The sequence below is a fragment of the Oncorhynchus tshawytscha genome, linkage group LG15 (genome assembly GCF_018296145.1).
Source record: "Oncorhynchus tshawytscha isolate Ot180627B linkage group LG15, Otsh_v2.0, whole genome shotgun sequence".
Taxonomy (NCBI): Eukaryota; Metazoa; Chordata; class Actinopteri; order Salmoniformes; family Salmonidae; genus Oncorhynchus; species Oncorhynchus tshawytscha.
This window is the reverse complement of record NC_056443.1, coordinates 27,239,177-27,258,273: the sequence shown is the minus strand read 5'-3', so window position 1 is coordinate 27,258,273 and position 19,097 is coordinate 27,239,177. Positions and strand designations below refer to the sequence as shown.

At 43.1% G+C, this 19,097-nt stretch overlaps 1 protein-coding gene across 4 annotated transcripts; it reads right to left on the bottom strand.

The window, feature by feature from the left end:
- Positions 1-146: 146 nt before the first annotated feature.
- On the bottom strand, positions 147-15,438 carry LOC112214763 (cellular tumor antigen p53). 4 transcript variants are annotated; one of them, XM_024373767.2, is made up of 11 exons: positions 15,282-15,438; positions 13,577-13,762; positions 13,405-13,471; positions 12,945-13,181; positions 10,204-10,390; positions 9,802-9,914; positions 9,252-9,361; positions 1,827-1,957; positions 1,660-1,757; positions 1,418-1,521; positions 147-1,250 (listed from the first exon to the last, which is right to left on the bottom strand). In XM_024373767.2, exons 2-11 carry the CDS (start codon positions 13,663-13,665, stop codon positions 1,163-1,165), a joined length of 1,224 nt encoding a protein of 407 aa, XP_024229535.1. In that variant the 5' UTR covers positions 13,666-13,762; positions 15,282-15,438; the 3' UTR covers positions 147-1,162. The 4 variants fall into 4 exon arrangements, with proteins under 4 accessions (XP_024229535.1, XP_024229536.1, XP_024229533.1 ...); XM_024373768.2 differs by having other exon boundaries at positions 12,945-13,151; XM_024373765.2 differs by having other exon boundaries at positions 1,660-1,957.
- Positions 15,439-19,097: the final 3,659 nt, after the last annotated feature.

Sequence of the window (19,097 nt, the reverse complement as noted above, 5' to 3'; positions counted from 1 at the left end):
TTCTGGGTTCCGAGATTACGGGTAGTCTCTAGACAACCTTGTCACGCACCCATGTCACCTTGTTCATCCGCAGGGACTTTGTATATTAAAAAAAACCTCATAACTCAAAAGACTGCAGGTATTGAGAAAAGACTGAGGATTTTAAGTATTACTTAAGAAATTGCTTTAATTGATTTGAAAAGTTCCCTGAAATGTTTCCTTTCCCCCTAAACAAAATAGAGCCTCATGTCTCAGCACCGAATGACATCAAAAAGAGTTTCCATCAGAGAACGATAAATTAAACAAATATACATGTGCTAAGTGTATCATAATCATAGTATCAGACCGCTTCACAAGAGAGAACTCAAATGTATATATTTTTTTAACAATGAAAAAAACATTCTGATAACCAGAGCTACAAGTAAAAACAAAAGGGGCAAAAGAAAGTCACCGTTTCAGGGGGAGGGATAACAGCAGTTATGTTCAACAGGTATAAAAAATACTAACAGGCAACTGGCCAATTAACTGGTAACAAAGCATCGTGGCTAGGCAGGTCAAGATATGAATACTTGATTTAATTGGTCCAAATCATAAAAGCACAAGCTAAAGTGCTGTTTGGGGGCAGGTGAGGAGGAGGAAGTCCCACCAGATGGTTAAGGCAGTGGGAGGGGTCTTAGCTTACCTAGCTAATTCTAAACAAAACCCTAGGCCCTACACTTACGCAGTTTGTGTTGTACTGAAATTGTTGGACTGGTATCCGAAATATGGTGAAAATCCCAACATGGTACTTGTACTATCTGAGAAGGTCCGGTCACAATTTTCCTAGCTGTCAAAAGATCCGGATGGACAGTCATTTACCGTATAAAAAAACAATACAATAAAAAAATAAAACTTTACAGTTTGAACTGTTTTGAAGCTAATTTCCTGCAATTCTACACATTTTGCCATGTCTTGCATGTTCATATGACTACATTTATTAAAATGTTGGTCCGTCCCTATTGACCCCTTTCTGGGTCCAGCGTATGGCTGTCTAGGTGGAGCTATTACCATCTTGCTAATATCTATCCTTTCAGAAGTGCCTACATGTAGGGACTAGGGTTTGGTATTGGGCATTTAACTTGGGAGTCACAACTTAATGTTGGTCTGGAATAGACAGGAGAATAAGGACCGACGTGTCCTGGCCTTAGTCCGAGTCGCTCCTGTCTTCCTTTGTAAGCAGCCGCTTTCCGCTCTTCGGGGCCATTGCTTCTTGATTGAGGATCTTTGCAGAACTAAGAAAGACAAATACAGGACAAATAGAGGGTGAGACTGTTTACCATTGAGAGGAGAACATGTATGTTGCAGGTAATAGATGTGGGGGGGGTAATGCATGTAAATGGTACATGGGGATTTTAGGGAGAAGTTCCTGTCGTCAGGATGGCTGCCGCTGGTAGCTTACCCTTTCTTCTTGTATTTCTCCTGCTCAGCGGGAGGAATGTGGTCCATCAGCTCCAGACTGTCATTGATCTTCTTGAGCCACTCATAGTGCTCTCGGCCACGGACCTGAGAGGAGAGGGAGGAAGTGAGAGGGGATTTCCCTTGGGCACAACCATGCAGTAGAGATACAAATTCTCCCTCACAAAAGTGCCTCTGTCAGCTTGTGTGTGTGTGTGTGTGTGTGTGTGTGTGTCATTCCCTCACCTGCAACAAAAATACATTGTTCTTGTCTTCATCCTCGGTGCTGGAGCCATTCTTGATCTTCTTGCTGGTCCCTGGAGGGGGCAGGGCCTGTTGGGACTCTGAGGGGAGAGGAGACAATGTCAACAATGACATAAGAGACGAGGGTTGAGACGTGGCCCGAGTCTTACTTCTTTTGGAGCCGTTGGTGGTCTTGGTCCCGTTCAGAACTTTGTTTGTGTTCTCTTCTTCGGTCTTGCGGTCCCGGCCGGGACAGGCACACACACGGACCTCGAAACAACGGCGACCCAAAACCTGACCCCTAGAAAGGAAGCAAAGGGGTGAAGAATAGTGAAAGTTAGAGGCAATAAACTCACGGGGAGCAAAACACACTAGGGATGTGCATCTTTCACTTCCAAGATGATTCGATATGCATCTAGATACAGTGCATTCGGAAAGTATTAACCTTTTTGGGATAGGGGGCAGCATTTTCACTTTTGGATGAATAGCGTGCCCAGAGTGAACTGCCTTCTACTCAGTCCCAGATGCTAATATATGCATATTATTATTAGTATTGGATATAAAACGCTGAAGTTTCTAAAACTGTTTGAATGATGTCTGTGAGTATGGCAGGCGAAAACCTGAGAAAGATTTCCCACTTCCTGGTTGGATTTGAGGTTTGTAGTTTTTCAAAGCTTGGCCAACCGAATACAGTGTCTATGGGGTCAAGTTGCACTTCCTAAGGCTTCCACTAGATGTCAACCGTCTTTAGAAAATTGTTTCAGGCTTCTGCTATAAAGGAGGGGGGAATGGGAGCTGAATGAGTCATGGGTCTGGCAGTGTCTCAGGCTCGTGATGCGCGCTCATGACAGAGTTAGCTCTCGTTCCAGTGCTTTTTTTCAGACAATGGAATTCTCCAGTTGGAACCTTATTGATGATTTATGTTAAAAAAACATAGTCCTCGTGCCTCATGAAGATGGATTACTGGGCTTAACACGCTAACAAATGACTATTTGGACATTAATGATGGACTTTATGGAACAAATCAGTCATTTATTGTCGAACTGAGATTCCTGGGAGTGCATTCTGATGAAGATCAAAGATCAAATGTTATTTCTAACTTCTGTTGACTCCAACATGGCGGATATTTCTTTGGCTGGATTGGGCTCTGAGCGTCGTACTCAGATTATACTTTTTCCTTAAAGTGTTTTTTGAAATCTGACACAGCGGTTGCATTAAGGAGAAGTCTCTTTAATTTTGTGAATAACACTTGGATCTTTTAATCAATGTTTATTATGAGTATTTCTGCAAAATCGGATGTTTTGGAATCAAAACATTACTGCATGTAATGCGCCAATGTAAACAGATTTTTGGATATAAATATGCACATTATCGAACAAAACACATGTATTGTGTAACATGATGTCCTATGAGTGTCATCTGATCAAAGGTTAGTGATTAATTTTATCTATATTTCTGCTTTTTGTGACTCCTATCTTTGGCTGGAAAAATGGCTGTGTTTTTTTTTACTTGGCTATCACCTAACAATCATGTTGTGCTTTCGCTGTAAAGCCTTTTTGAAATCAGACACGATGGGTAGATTAACAAGAAGTTTCTTTCATTTGCTGTATTGGACTTGTTAATGTGTGAAAGTTACATTACATTTCACGCGCTGCCTTTTCAGCGGAATGTTGTCGGGTGTTCCGCTAGCGGAACGCCTGCCCTAGAAAGACCCCTTGACATCGTTACGTTACAGCCTTATTCTAAAATAGATTAAATTGTTTCCCCCCCTTCAAGCTACACACAATACCCCATAATGACAAAACAAAAATAGTTTTTATTTTTTAGCAAAAAATTATAACCTGAAATATTACATTTACCTAAGTATTCAGACCCTTTACTCAGTACTTTGTTGAAGCACCTTTGGCAGCGATTACAGCCTAGCCCAAGAGTCTTCTTGGGTATGACGCTACAAGCTTGGCACACCTGTATTTGCGGAGTTTCTCCCATTCTCTGCAGATCTACTCAAGCTCTGTCAGGTTGGATGTGGCGCGTCGCTGCACAGCTATTTTCAGGTTTCTCCAGAGATGCTCGATCAGGTTCAAGTCCTGGCTTTCACTGGGCCACTCAAAGACATTCAGAGACTTGTCCCGAAGCCACTCCTGCGTTGTCTTGGCTGTGTGCTTAGGGTCATTGTCCAGTTGGGAGGTGGGTGCTCTGAAGCAGGTTTTCATCAAGGATCCCTCTGTACTTTGTGCCATTCAACTTTACCCTCGATCCTGAATAGTCTCCCAGTCCCTGCCGCTGAAAAACATACCCACAGCATGATGCTGCCACCACCATGCTTCTCCAGACATGACACTTGGCATTCAGGCCTAAGAGTCCTTTAGGTGCCTTTTGGCAAACGCCAAGGGGGCTGTCATGTGCCTTTTACGGATGGCTTCCGTCGGGCCACTACTAAAGGCCTATTTAGAGGAGTGCTACAGAGATGGGAGAACCTTCCAGAAGGACAACCATCTCCACAGAGGATCTCGGGTTCTTGTTCACCTCTTTGACCAAGGCCCTTCTCCCCCAATTGCTCAGTTTGGCCGGGCAGCCAGCTCTAGGAAGAGTCTAGGTGGTTCCAAAATTCTCCCATTTAAGAATGGAGGCCACTGTGGACCTTCAATGCTGCAGACATTCTTTGTTACCCTTCTCCAGATCTGTGCCTCGACACAATCGTGTCTCTGGAGCTCTACGGACAATTCTGTCAACCTCATGGTTTGGTTTTTGCTCTGACATGCACTGTCAACTGTGGGACCTTATATAGACAGGTGTGTGCCTTTCTAAATCATGTCCAATCAATTAAATTTACCAAAGGTGGACTCCAATGAGTTGAAGAAACATCTCAAGGATGATCAATGGAAACAGGATGCACCTGAGCTCAATTTCGAGTATCATAGCAAAGGTTCTGAATACTTATAAAAAAATAAAACGTATTTACATAAATTAGCAAAACCCTGTTTTCGCTTTGTCATTGTGGGGTATAGTGTGTAGATTGAGTAACTTATTTCATTTAATCCATTTTAGAATAAGGGTATAATGTAACAATGTGGAAAAAGGGGTCTGAATACTTTCAATGCACTGTATACGGGATACAATACATTTTTAGTTTGAAACGATTCAGTGCGATTAGAGAAACGAATTGATTCGGTGTGATAAGATGCACCAACTTCTGTTGCATAAACATTCATTTTCCATTCTAAATTCAAATCTGCTGCTGATGGAGCTCATGAGCTGGGCCTCTCCGAGTTGGATCTGTAGGAGCGGACTTGTGCGCGAACATGCGTAAATTGTGTGTATGGTTGTCTCTCAAGTTTGGCGTTCAGCTTTTTCGCACCAGATGCTTTATCTGCTCCACCACGCACGTCTGGTAAGGTTGAACGCCTCCTCTCCCACTCAGCCTCCCGACCAAAGCTCTCCCAAGCGGGTGGGCCACCTGCTCCCGTTACCTGCTGCTTCGATCCCACCCGGCAATCTACTCCCCGTCTGCCCTGGCCTGTCTCCCAGTCTGGTACAGGTACCACCGCCACACTCCCCCGAGCTTTCGCTTGGCTCCAGCACACACTCACGCCGTAGACTTTGGACTGATCTGAATTTTTACCTAGGCTAATTAACTTGTGAATCTTATGTGAGCTTTATTCAGAAATGCTTTTCATTAGCTAGCATCGGTCTACTATTTATTAATCTCAAACTTTTATAGCCTATTGGACTCAGAGCCACGTTATTGTGTTGGGGCGATTGACTCAACTTACTATGTCTAGCCTCAAGCCATTTCACTTTTTTCTTGTGCCATTTGCTCCATGACTCCTGCACACTTTGTTGAGTATGTAGTTGCTCATTTACCAGAACGTGGATTAGACAATGTTGGTTCCCACCCTCGCGACAAACTTCTTTATTGGTTACATGTACTCTAGGCCTCCCATCCTATTCTAACCCGCTCTCACTGGCTTTGTATTCATGTTACCTGATTAAATTGCTGTACAATATAATCTTGTTGCCACCTGATGCACATTCAAATGTCATTAAAAATATCAACACTGCAGAGCTCTCCCTGTCCTCTACCATGCCCTGGAAATGTGCATGAACACACTGGCCTGTCTACGGTTGCTAGTCACAATTCTGATATTTGCTTTGATGATTTCTGCCCTTGTAACAGCCTTGGTTGTCTGCACGTTAACACTAGACGCGTATTACCTGAAATGAATCAATTGAAAGTGTGGGTTCACAGCTCCAATCCAGATATGTTGGTCATTATTGAGACATGGTTAAGAAAGAATGTGCTGATGTTAAACTTCCAGGTTATAACCTTTTTCGGCAAGACAGATCTTCCAAAGATGGGGGAGTGGCCATCTTTACCAAGGATCACCTTCAGTGCTCGGTTGTCTCCAACAGGTCCCCAAACAATTTGATTTGCTGGTTTTAAGCATTAAGCTTTCAAATAGCTCTTTGTTGACTGTTGCTGGGTGCTATCGTCCTCCATCAGCACCAGCCTGTACCCTACCTGCCCTAAGCTCTCTCATGGCCCTTTACACCAAGTCTTAATTTGTCCTGCTAGGTGACCTAAACCAGTACATGCCTAAACCACCTGGCCAAGTTAAAACAAGGGGACTCCCTAAATCTCTCTGATCACCAATCCCACATGGAATGACCCCAAATACCAAGAAAAGTCTACTCTCCTTGACGTTATCCTCACAAATAATCCTGATTAGTATCAGTCTGGTGTTTTCTGTAATGACATTAAGTGATCACTGTTTTACAGCTTGTGTTCGCAATGGCTGCCCAGTGAAAATGACTTCTCCGGATTCGTCATAGACGCTTGCTGAAATGCTTTCCTTCATGACCTGGCCTCTGTAAATTGGTATAGAGTCAGCTTGATCCCCTTTGTTGAAGATGCTTGGAACCTCTTTTTTTGTTGCATTTTTTCAGTGGTATTGTTAACAAGCATGCCCCCATAAAGAAAATTAACAACAGGATCAGCCCCTGGTTCAACCGTGATCTGGCAGTGTTACTCCACCTCAAGAACACCATTTGGTTGAAAGGCTCTGAAAGAGCCTATGGCTAGGGCCTTCCGGGTGGTGCAGTGGTCTAGGGCACTGCATCGCAGCGCTAGCTGTGCCACCAGAGATTCTGGGTTTGCACCCAGGCTCTGTCGCAGCCGGCCGTGACCGGGAGGTCCGTGGGGCAACGCACAATTGGCCTAGCATCATCCGGGTTAGACCGGTAGGGATATCCTTGTCTCATCGCTCACCAGCGACTCCGGACCGGGCGCAGTGCGCGCTAACCAAGATCGCCAGGTGCACAGTGTTTCCTCCGACACATTGGTGTGGCTGGCTTCCGGGTTGGATGCGCGCTGTGTTAAAAAGCAGTGCGGCTTGGTTGGGTTGTGTTTCGGAGTACGCATGGCTTTCGACCTTCGTCTCTCCCGAGCCCGTACGGGAGTTGTAACGATGGGACAAGATAGTAATTACTAACAATTGGATACCACGAAATTGGGGAGAAAAAGGGGGTCAAAATATAAGAAAAGAAAACAGAGTATGGCTGAGCTCTTTAAAAATCACTTTATTAAGTCAGGATTCCTATGACTCAGACACGCCTCCTTCATATACCAGCCCTTCTAATGTGACTATTCCCAACGCTCCACCCTCTTTCCCCCCTGCCCTGCTACACAGCTTCTCCTTAAACTCATTTAGATCATTTCGTCTGTGTGGTTGTAGTGGTTGGAAGGCAGTGCTTAGTATGCAGTCACATTGGTTCCTTTATTTAAAAGGGGGAGATCAATCTTAATTGTTATAGGACTATTTTTCAAACGTGTTGGAAAAACTTGTCAAAAAACTGACTGGCTTTCTTGATGTCTATAGTATTATCTCTGGTATGCAATCTGGTTTCTGCTCAGGTTATGATTGTGTCACTGCAACTTTAAGGTCCTCAATGTCACCATTGCCTGTGACTAAGCAATGTTGTGCTGCTATCTTAATGGACAAAGCTTTTGATACGGTACACCATTCCAAACTTCTGGGGCGGCTAAAGAGTATTGGTGTCTCAAAAGGGGTCTTTGGCCTGGTTTGCTAACTACCTCAAAGAGTGCAATGTGTAAAGTCAGAAAATCTGCTGTCTCAGTCACTGCCTGTCACCAAGGGAGTACCCCAAGGCTTGATCCTAGGCCCCATGCTCTTCTCAATTTACATCAACAACATAGGTCAGGCAGTAGGAAGCGCCCTCGTCCAATTATATGCAGATAGTCTTTTACCCAGCTGGCCCCTACACAGATTTTGTGTTGTAGAGAGTTCAACAAAGCTTTCAGTGTTCAGACAGCTTTCTTTGCCCTTAACATTGTTCTGAACACCTTCGAAACCAAAAAGGTATTGTGGTCGTGTAATAAGATTTCACCACTGTCTCATAATTTAATGGTATAGACCAGTGGTGGGCAAACTTTTTGGCTCGAGGGCCACATCGGGATTTTGAAATTCAACGGATGGTCGCATTTTTTTTGTTAAAACAATTTGCGGGGACCTCCCGAGTGGCGCAGCGGTTTAAAGGCACTGCATCGCAGCGGTCGTCACTACAGACCCGGGTTTGTTCCAGGCTGACACACAGCTGGCCGTGACTGGGAGACCCATTGGCCCAGTGTCGTCCGGGTTAGGAGAGGGTTTGGCAGGCTGAGATTTCCTTTTCCCACCACCATCTAGCGACTCCTGTGGTGTACTGGGCGCATGCACGCTGACCAGGTGTATGGTGTTTCCGCCGATACATTGGTGCAGCTGGCTTTCGGGTTAAGCAAGCATTGTGTCAAGAAGCTGGGTCATGTTTTGGAGGACGCACGGCTCTCGACCTTCGCCTCTCCCGAGTCCGTACTGGAGTTGCAGCGATGAGACAAGACTAACTACCAGTTGGATACCACGAAATGTCTCGCGGGCCGGTTTGAAGTGCCGGCAGTCCGTACTCCCCCCCCAGGTTAGACCGTTTGGAAGTTGACAGTTCTACTTCTTCTCCTGTGTCAACCATGCAGTGCGGGTAGCTTAGGCTACTTTTATTCCGGTATAACAATTTAACACTACATTTCATTAAAACATAACCGAGCAAATTCATTGTCACAAAAAAAAGCCTAATATTGCGCATGCTATTTTCCAAATATTTGCATGCTGACAGTGACATGCAAATATGGTAGATCAGGAATAGGCCTACTTTTCATTACTCAGTGCTCGTAGCTGCGCACAGTATGCAGTTTTACTAGGCTACTGAAATTTCGTGGGGTTGTTCGGCATGCAAAATGACTTGAAGATCAATGACTCAAAACAATGACATGCTGAAGGCACGGACGCAGTTGTCACGATTCTTAACATTTGCGATTCTAGGAGATTCTTAACGTTTGAACCAATTTTGTGACAGATGCATGCTACATTCGGATCGGAGTCCCGCTGACAGACGCACTCATATCTTAAATTTTTCTACCGGGGACAGATCATACACCCCGAAAAAAAACACACATTACGGAAAATGTAACGCAAACTCAGACCCTGATGCGCAATTTCCAAAATAAACAAACACAGTGAGAAGGGATATGGAGAGACACTTACTCCTGGGTCTCCAGGGTCAGGATGGTGAGGATGGGCCGCCTGTTCATACCACCCATGCAACTGGAGTTACACATGAAGTTCAGGAGAACAGTAGTCGTTTCAGAACCCAGCTATACAAACACATATACACAATGGTAAGCTTCACTTGAATGTACATTGACAAATGCAAAATAGACAGATGTCTCAATGAAAGTGTCAAGAGAAATGGCAAATAAAATACCATTGATAAGAATGAATAGAACGGTCTTGGAAGCTCAAATCCAGCCAATTTAACTGGTAAACGCATTGGTCCATAATGGCTTCCTGGTATGGTGATATAATGATTTCCATGGTAATGTAGAATGTTCATTCAAATGATACAAACTGACGTGGCTATTGTTAAAATAATTTCATTTGAGTTGATTCAACAAATCGCAGAACAGATTGATGGGGTACACTTCCTGCCTTGCTCATCTGGGTACACTTGCAATGGCCGCCAGTCCACCCATTATGCCATCATTTACTTGAATGGGGAGGACCGTTCTATTAATTCTCTTTCTATATGGTATACCTGAGGAGGCTCATAGGGCAGCAGCACACTTTGACGCTTGGTGTTTCCATCCTCCAGGTATTGAGCCCACTGGTTCCCTTCCACCCTAATCAAGTGACTGCGGTGGACCACGCCTAGACAAAAAAAACAGGAAGTAGACAAGTAGTGAGGGGGAGTCTCCTCTGTTTCTGGGACAATCTTTTACATGAGGTATACCTTCACTCCATCTCTCTGAGACCAAGGAGAATATTATGATTAGATTTGCATGGGTTTCATTTCCTCTTTATTCGTTTACATGGCTAAATACAAAAACTGAGCCAAAATAAAATCATGCATATTAGTCCATTTTTTCCCACTCTAAGGGCAAAATACTTATCTTCATCAGTTTTGAATGTTTACCTTAGACTATAAACACACACCCACCTTCATTGTTATCTGAGGCGCTCTGGTGGTGGGGGCAGCGCCGGACCACCTCAGAGACATGCTCAGACTTCTTGTAGATAGCGGTGGCCCTGAGGATGGCTCCTGGCGGGGGATCCATGGCCATCAACACCTCCACAGGGCACGTCTTAGCCAGCTGGCAGTACAGCTTGTTCAGCTGCACAGAATACTGGGAGGGGAGCGAAAACAATGAGCAACCAGTTGTATGTGTCTATAGGAATTTTATTTTGTGAAACAAAGTGGTGAATTGAATTGATAAAGTGGAAAAAAATAAGCACTTTGGTGAAGTTATTTCACTTCGGCGATATTTTGTGTGTGTGAGTATTATCCGTTTATAAAGTTTACATAAAATACTGAACACTAGCAAAGGGTGGGCTTAACACCGACAGGTATAAGATCATAATACACATGAACAATTATATTAATATTCTGAAGAAATTGTAAATACCCTGTTTATAACTATACATTTTGACCAAAAGGGCTGCATTTGAACCCTTTCCATAATGGAGCCCTTGTGTGGAACATGCCCTGTCATGTCAGACCCATGCATTACTGCAACCTACCAGCATGCAACTCCTCAGTTCCAATGAATGAGTTGCAGGGGGCGTTATTTTGAGTGCAGCACACCCTAACTCAAGCCTGATAGACCTATCATAGTACGGTGACATGTGAGTCACTGTGGAAACCTTGCTGCTATTGGCTGTTTTAATCCAAATACTTTTTCGCCAAAACCTTGAGTTTCAGCAAATCGTCACAATGAACTGGATTCCAGTTGAATGCAACCACAGGGAATTATAATGAGTGGAATATCCTTCATCTCTGTCTGAGGTAAAGTAACTGCAATTAATTGATTGAAATGAGACCATGGATTAAACTGGTATGAAGCCATTTTACTGTTACTTTTTTGACAATCACAATAGGTACCTTAATCAAAATACTTCAAAATAGATGTTTCCTCCAGAAGAGAAAAGTAATTCTAAAGTTGAAAGAGAGAAATCAATAGAGAGATAATATATATATATATATATATATATATATATATATATAGCATGTGAATATACAGTGAGACAAGGCTTCTTAAAGGGTGGGGCTGGACCCCATGGAAGGCTGTGTTTCATTCCTATAGAGTACCACAGTATGAGTCATAATACCCATAAAGCCTAGCAGTCAAACAAGGAAAGGGTTCCAACCATTTGTCCACCATAAATTGTTCCCACTGGGCAGTGGTTCCCAAACTGTGGGGCTCATTCTAGCTTTAAACTTCCTCTTGAAAATTGCAATAGTAGAATGAACAAGGTGCAATTTCTATATTTGGCAGTGTGCATCATCAGTTTCTCTTGTCATGTTAGTCATTGCATACCGTAGAAAGACATTTATAACTTGCCAGAAATGTCCAGATCAACTAGTCCATGTCAGCCAAAGTGTTTTTAGGTAGGTTTTGTAGCCCATAGATATTGTAATTTGTGTCACTCAAATATCACATGAATACCCATTAGACATGCCAAAACGTATAGAATTGCTAGAAAATCCGCTTTAAACCTGCGAAATGTTCTCCGCCAACAAGAGGGGTGTGAAAAGTGTTTCATGAATATTGTTAGTGCCCATAGAAATAGACGTGGCACCGAATGTCCCCCAATGCTAGGGGCCCTGAGGGGAAAAGTGTGGGAACCCCAACCATAGGGGATTTTAGAAACACTTAAAATAAGGGCTGTGTTTTGTTTAGACTTACCCTGGTGTGACGTTTTGATAACCACGTAAATCGCTCTAGGACAAGGTGACTTATAATATATTCACCTGTATTTACCCCTCAAAAATTAAAAGTGCAGCTATTTAGTTGCTAATGTGGCTATCGTAAAGAACTATAAATGCCGTGATTATCTGGATGAGACTGACTTGAGGCAAAGCTAAGAATCTTTGGATTAATTATCTAATGTTAGTTAAAATTTGTAATGATTAAATTGGCTAAATGTCTTTAAAACGTATAATTCTGAAGTGTCTTGTGCAAGTTTTAAATGGGGCGGCAGGTAGCCTAGTGGTTAGTGTTGGACTAGTAACTGAAAGGTCGCAAGATTGCAAGATCATCCCTGAGCTGACAAGGTAACAATCTGTCGTTCTGCCCCTGAACAAGGCAGTTAACCCACTGTTCCTAGACCTTCATTGAAAATAAGAATTTGTTCTTATAAGGTAAAAAAAATATATGTTTTAATGGACACAACACCTGTTAGCAAAGGAGTCAGCTAGAGATGACGTGCAGGAGGTTGCAGGGATTTGTAGTATTCCATCATGTCTACTCTGATGCTAATTAGCATTTTCGAAACAGAATAAATAGAGCCGAATATATTGATTGAAAAAGTCACCTTGTTTGAGAGAGATTTACATACTTACACGCCAGGGTAAGCCCACGCAAAACACATCACTTATTTTAAGTGATAAATGAACATATTATCATGAATTTTAAACTGGGTAGTCTGAGCATTGGTAAAATATTTTCACTGTTCTAATTATGATAATAACCAGTTTATAAAAGGCAACTCTGGAGTTTGTGGTATATGGCCAATATACCACGGCTAAGGGCTGTATTCAGGCACTTCTGTCGGGCAGAAGAACAGCCCTTAGCCATGGTATATTGGCCATATATACCACACCTCCTCAGGCCTTAACTATACGTGTGTGCATGTATTCAGGCATGAGCATGTGCAGTAAGCCATATGCATGACACTCACAGTGGAGGTGACAGACTTGGCGGTACCCGACTTCTGGAATCGCAGCTGGAAGCCGTGCTTCCCAGGGTAGTCGTTGGTGGAGGGGACGGTGGAGGCGGGGGGAGGCACGCTGTCCAGGGTTGACACAGAGGGCTCCACAACCGGGGGCTCCAGCAGTTCAAACAGCACCTCGTCAAAGACCTTGTGGAGAGTCGCGTCGGGAAGGAGCTGTGAGGGAGGTAAGTGAATGCCATTTATCTACAGAGGAGTAAAGCATTCAAGTTATCAGTTGCTCGTTACATTTCTGTCTGAATAATGAAACAGGAGTGCCCACCATGGAAATCAAATTACCAGAGGAAAAAAAATTAAAATAAATCGAACTCAAACAATCACTGGGGGGGGGGCTCATTAGCCCATTCTAAAAATGTGTGGCGTCACGAAAATACTTCCTTTATGTCACGAGGTAGACAATCAAACGTACCGAGACATCCAGGTCAGACCAGTTTTCAGTAGCAACCAGTGGAATACTGGGCCCCTGAGGTGTCATACTATAGAAAAGAAATCACCGGCTCAGTCATTATTATGGCCCTGAAAAGACCTATGCAGAAAAGGTGCTTTAATACATTGAACAATGTCTCTGGGCTTCCACTCACACAGAACCACCTCGATCTAGTCTAGAAGTAGCTACCGCCCAAAGCTGCTGGAAGGAACATTGGCCCAGGGGGGGGCTGAGCTCTTCCATCCTGTATCCGTTCACTTTCTCGACAGCTCACAAGACCGTTTGGGAGGAGAGGATTGGACACAGGGACACAAGGAGGGAGGGAGGAAGGCGATAGGATCTAGGAGAGAGAGCACACACATGTAATTAGTTAAGAAAAAAATCTATACTAGTTTTAGCAGCTACCGGTGTCTTCAAAACAATACATTTATGGAACGAGTGGGGAAAGGGGGACAACAGCTCCCAAGTGGCACAGCAGTCTAAGGCAGTGCATCTCAGTGCTAGAGGCGTCACTACAGACCCTGGTTCGAGTCCAGGCTGTATCACAAACGGCAGTGATTGAGAGTCCCATAGGGCGGCGCACAATTAGCCCAGTGTCTTCCTGGTTAAGGTTTGGCCAGGGTAGGCCGTCATTGTAAATAGGAAATTGTTCTTAACTGACTTGCCTAGTTAAATTAAAAAGGCTAGAATGCAGACAGGGGACGGGTAATGACCGACTGGGTTGTGTAGTTAGCTAGACAGCAATGTGAGCAAGCGGTGCCACGGTATTAGGCTAATCCTCATTTAAATCTATGATTAACTTGCAACCCACCCTATACAGAGAGAAATAATAAAGGGGTCTTTGCCATGCCATGGTTCATTGGACAGAGCCTATGAGGAACATTAACGTCGTTGTTGTAGGGCAGGGATCATCAACTAGATTTCTACATTTGTATATGATCACATGCATCTCTCTTATGCGTGGGAATACTTGGGAACATTTTTTTATTAAAGTAAATCACTTGAAGCGGATTTCCTGGGGGTTTTTCAGTCATGTCTGACAATAAAAATTAAAAATAAAGAATTTTTTTTTTCTCAGAGAACTTGGGGGCAAAATACAACCACCTGTGGGCCAAATCCAGTTGGGGAACCCTGTTCTAATGTAAAGTTAAATGAATACACGGTGAAAATAAGATCTATGGTAAACACAGGCTTAGGATATCTTATTTCTTGTTCTATGAGAACCAGCTAAATAACTTTTTTGTAAATTCTGAAGAATTTATATAATAATAAAAAAGGTTTCATAATTCATAAAGATCATGTTAACTGGCATAGACCGCTTTCGGTGTTCCCAAACATTGCCGCACGAGGGAGATGCGCGCAAATTGTTAGATAAAAGTTATTATTATAAATATGAATTTCAGTACCCTGCGGAAAGGCCGCAGTTGTACATGAAACACATTGGTACAGATAAGCGTTTTCAGAATGGACCTTTTTACAAGTATCGACTGAAGGTGGCTCAATCTTGTTTCTGACAAATCGCGCGAGGGTTTGAGCGTTCCTCAGTTATGGCCTAGCATGTCCTAGCTAATTAGCGAGCAGGTTAGACACCCAAAACAGTCTGAAACGTAAGCGATTCGTGATCATCATCCCACTTCCATGTCATACAATACTACAATGTGTAGTGGTTAAATTTGTATTAATACAACGAAATACAAGACACACCAAACTTCACCCACCATCTTCCACTAAAATCTGCTAGCTCAGCTGTAAGCTTGACTGGCTTTTTTACTAGAATCTCAAATCAACAACGACCACAAACTTTTCCAGGCAAAATAATTTGCTACGCTGCCTAAAATAAATAAAACATGGATTTATACCTCGCCTCCCGTTTATGAATATTTTCTTGCAGCACCTTGGTTCTCTGTCAATGCAATCCGTAGCAGCTATAAAGCAAAATATTTTGTTTCAGTGAAAAGCGTGCATTTCGGGGATTTCCCCAATAACCAGTATAGGGGAGGGGCTGTGCAGAGTTCACAGGCCACCAATCAGAGGCCGCGCCCACCGAGGTGTATGTTTTTAAATGAAATTGCGCGAAATATTCCAAAAACAAAATATTAGGTGGATACATTTTACATTTTGGTATTGCTAAAATTATATTGGCTGAATGCAGGAATGAAAACAAATATTGTGGCGTTTGAGGCACACCATTCATTGCACACTGGTTATCATGCGTTGTATCATCACATTGCATTGCATAGTTCATGTTTTGTGATAATAATGTCTGATAATGATGTCTAATTTCTCAGATTATGTGCATGTCCAAAGATTATGAACTCATGCAAAATTATTTCCTTCAAAATAAAAAATATATACATAAAAAGTTGCATTCATTTAGAAAAGACATGCCTGCTCCTCAAAATGTCCTTATTTCAACTGTTATAACGGCTTAATGTAATTCACCAATATTCATTCTTCCACCCTAGTTGATATGCCTAAATTATGGAATATTGTTGTTGATGAGTCGATAGGCTACTAGCATTGATAGCACTAGTAGCCCTGCTCTTAAGAGGGATAGCTGACTAGCTGACCTTTGAGTGAATATTCAAGCTTGTTTATTTGTCATGTACACATGATATGAGAATAAGAGCACCTCCTCCCAGCTGCCAACTGCACTGAGGCTAGGAAACAGTGTCACCACCGATAAATCCATAATAATTTAGAATTTCAATAAGCATATTTCTACGGCTGGCCTTGCTTTCCACCTGGCTACCGCTAACCAGGTCAACAGCCTTGCACCCCCCACAGCAACTTTCCGAAGCCTCCCCCATTTCTCTTCCACCCAAATCCAAATAGCTGATGTTCTGAAAGAGCTGCAAAATCTGGACCCCTACAAATCAGCCGGCTAGACAATCTGGACGCTCTCTTTCTAAAATGATCTGCCAAAATTGTTGCAACCCCTATTACTAGCCTGTTCTCTTTGGTATCGTCTGAGATCCCCAAAGATTGGAAAGCTGCTGCGGTCATCCCCCTCTTCAAAGGGGGAGACACTCTAGACCCAAATTGCTACAGACCTATATCTATCCTACCCTGCCTTACTAAGGTCTTCGAAAGCCAAGTTAACAAACAGATCACCAACCGTTTCGAATCCCACCGTACCTTCTACCCTATGCAATCTGGTTTCAGAGCTGGTCATGGGTGCGCCTCAGCCACGCTCAAGGTTCTAAACGATATCATAACCGCCATCGATAAGAGACAATACTGTGCAGCTGTATTCATCGACCTGGCCAAGGCTTTTGACTCTGTCAATCACCACATTCTTATTGGCAGACTCAACAGCCTTGGTTTCTCAAATGACAGCCTCGCCTGGTTCACCAAGTACTTCTCAGACAGAGTTCAGTGTGTCAAATCGGAGGGCCTGTTGTCCGGACCTCTGGCAGTCTCTATGGGGGTGCCACAGGGTTCAATTCTCGGGCAGACTCTTTTCTCTGTAGACATCAATGATGTCGCTCTTGCTGCTGGTGATTCTCTGAACTGGCACTCTGGCAGCCCCATTTTGCTAATCACACACACACAGTGCGGGAGCGAATCATTACAGAGGAACAGTAATCACATCGCCTGACACACAGCAGGTCACCTGTTTGACTGGCGGTGGGGCAGTCACATGGTCCGTGTGTGTCGGTCAGTGTGGCGGTGTGACTTTCCATCAGATAACACTCTCTGATTGGTGTCACTTCCAGTTTTGGAACAACACAACTGACATTTGCACTGTGACTGCCCAAACATTGTATATTTGTTCTGTTTTAATTTCTTTGTTTGGGCCAGTTCTGTTTTTTTTTTAAATCTTTGATTGGGACAGTTGGTTCTTACAGGCACCACTGTGTATTATCTGTGTCTGTCCCGGGATACAGGTATGTAGGTCTACATAGACCCACACACTCTTAGAAAGAAAAGGTGCTATTTAGAACATAAAGGTGTTCTTTGGCTGTCCCGATTTTCTTTTCTGAGGTCTTGGCTGATTTCCCATGATGTCAAGGAAAGAGGCACTGAGTTTGAAGGTAGGCCTTGAAATACATCCATAGGTACACCTCCAATTGACTCAAATGATGTCAATTAGCCTATCAGAAGCTTCTAAAGCCATGACGTAATTTTCTGGAATTTTCCAAGCTGTTTAAAGGCACAGTCAACTTAGTGTATGTAAACTTCTGATCCCCTGGAATTGTGATGCAGTAAATTATAAGTGAATTAATCTGTCTGTAAACAATTGTTGGAAAAATTACTTGTGTCATGCACAAAGTAGATGTCGTAACCGACTTGCCAAAACTATAGTTTGTTAACAAAAAATGTGTGGAGTGGTTGAAAAACGAGTTTTAATGACTCCAACCTAAGTGTATGTAAACTTCCGACTTCAACTGTATCTACTTTTTGAAACCAGTCCTACCGTTACACAACGACAGATACAGGGAACGGGTCCTAGTCGATGAGAATACATCTTTGCTGAGGCATCTGTGTTATTTGCAGAAGAGAGGCGGTGATGGGATTTTCAAACAGAGCGGTTGCCTGGTAAAAACATTGCTAAAATAAAATGCCTTCAATATTGTGACTCTGGCTGATTGCTGAACTTTGAAAATATCCCATTGCTAGGAACTGATTTAGGTTATCAGGCTAGTCTACTCTTCACACTAGAGTTTCCTCATCATTAGTGAGCTACCACTGTCTCTGAAAAGAGGTACCTGGAACCAAATAGGGTTCTTCAACGGGTTCTCCTATGGGGACAGCCGAAGAACCCTGTAAGGTTCTAGATAGCACGCTTTTTTTTCTAAGAGTGTGTGTTTGCTCTTATGGTTACAGGTCTCAAGGAGTTGGCTATGCAAGTCTAACTAGTTATAATCAGTCTTTTATTTAGAATCTAAGTTAAGCATAGATAGACATCCATACTAGTATAGTATGTGCTCCTTTTTTGCCAATAGACACCATTGCTTTCTAAGTCTGAGACTTGTTGAACGCACAATTGGCTATAATGCGACATCCGTTTTCTGTCACACATCACATTACTGTAAAATGTTTAAGAACTGGCACTCTGGCAGCCCCATTTTGCTAATCACACACACACAGTGCGGGAGCGAATCATTACAGAGGAACAGTAATCACATCGCCTGACACACAGCAGGTCACCTGTTTGACTGGCGGTGGGGCAGTCACATGGTCCATGTGTGTCGGTCAGTGTGGCGGTGTGACTTTCCATCAGATAACACTCTCTGATTGGTGTCACTTCCAGTTTTGGAACAACACAACTGACATTTGCACTGTGACTGCCCAAACATTGTATATTTGTTCTGTTTTAATTTCTTTGTTTGGGCCAGTTCTGTTTTTTTAAAAATCTTTGATTGGGACAGTTGGTTCTTACAGGCACCACTGTGTATTATCTGTGTCTGTCCCGGGATACAGGTATGTAGGTCTACATAGACCCACACACTCTTAGAAAGAAAAGGTGCTATTTAGAACATAAAGGTGTTCTTTGGCTGTCCCGATAGAAGAACCCTTTGAAGAACCCTTTTTGGTTCCAAGTAGAACCATTTTGGTTCCAGGTAGAACCTTTTGGGGTTCCATGTAGAACCCTTTTTTTAAGAGTGCATGTCATGTCGTCTGGAGGTCCTAGGCCACTGTTCTCCTGGTATAGAATTTCTTCCTCATTT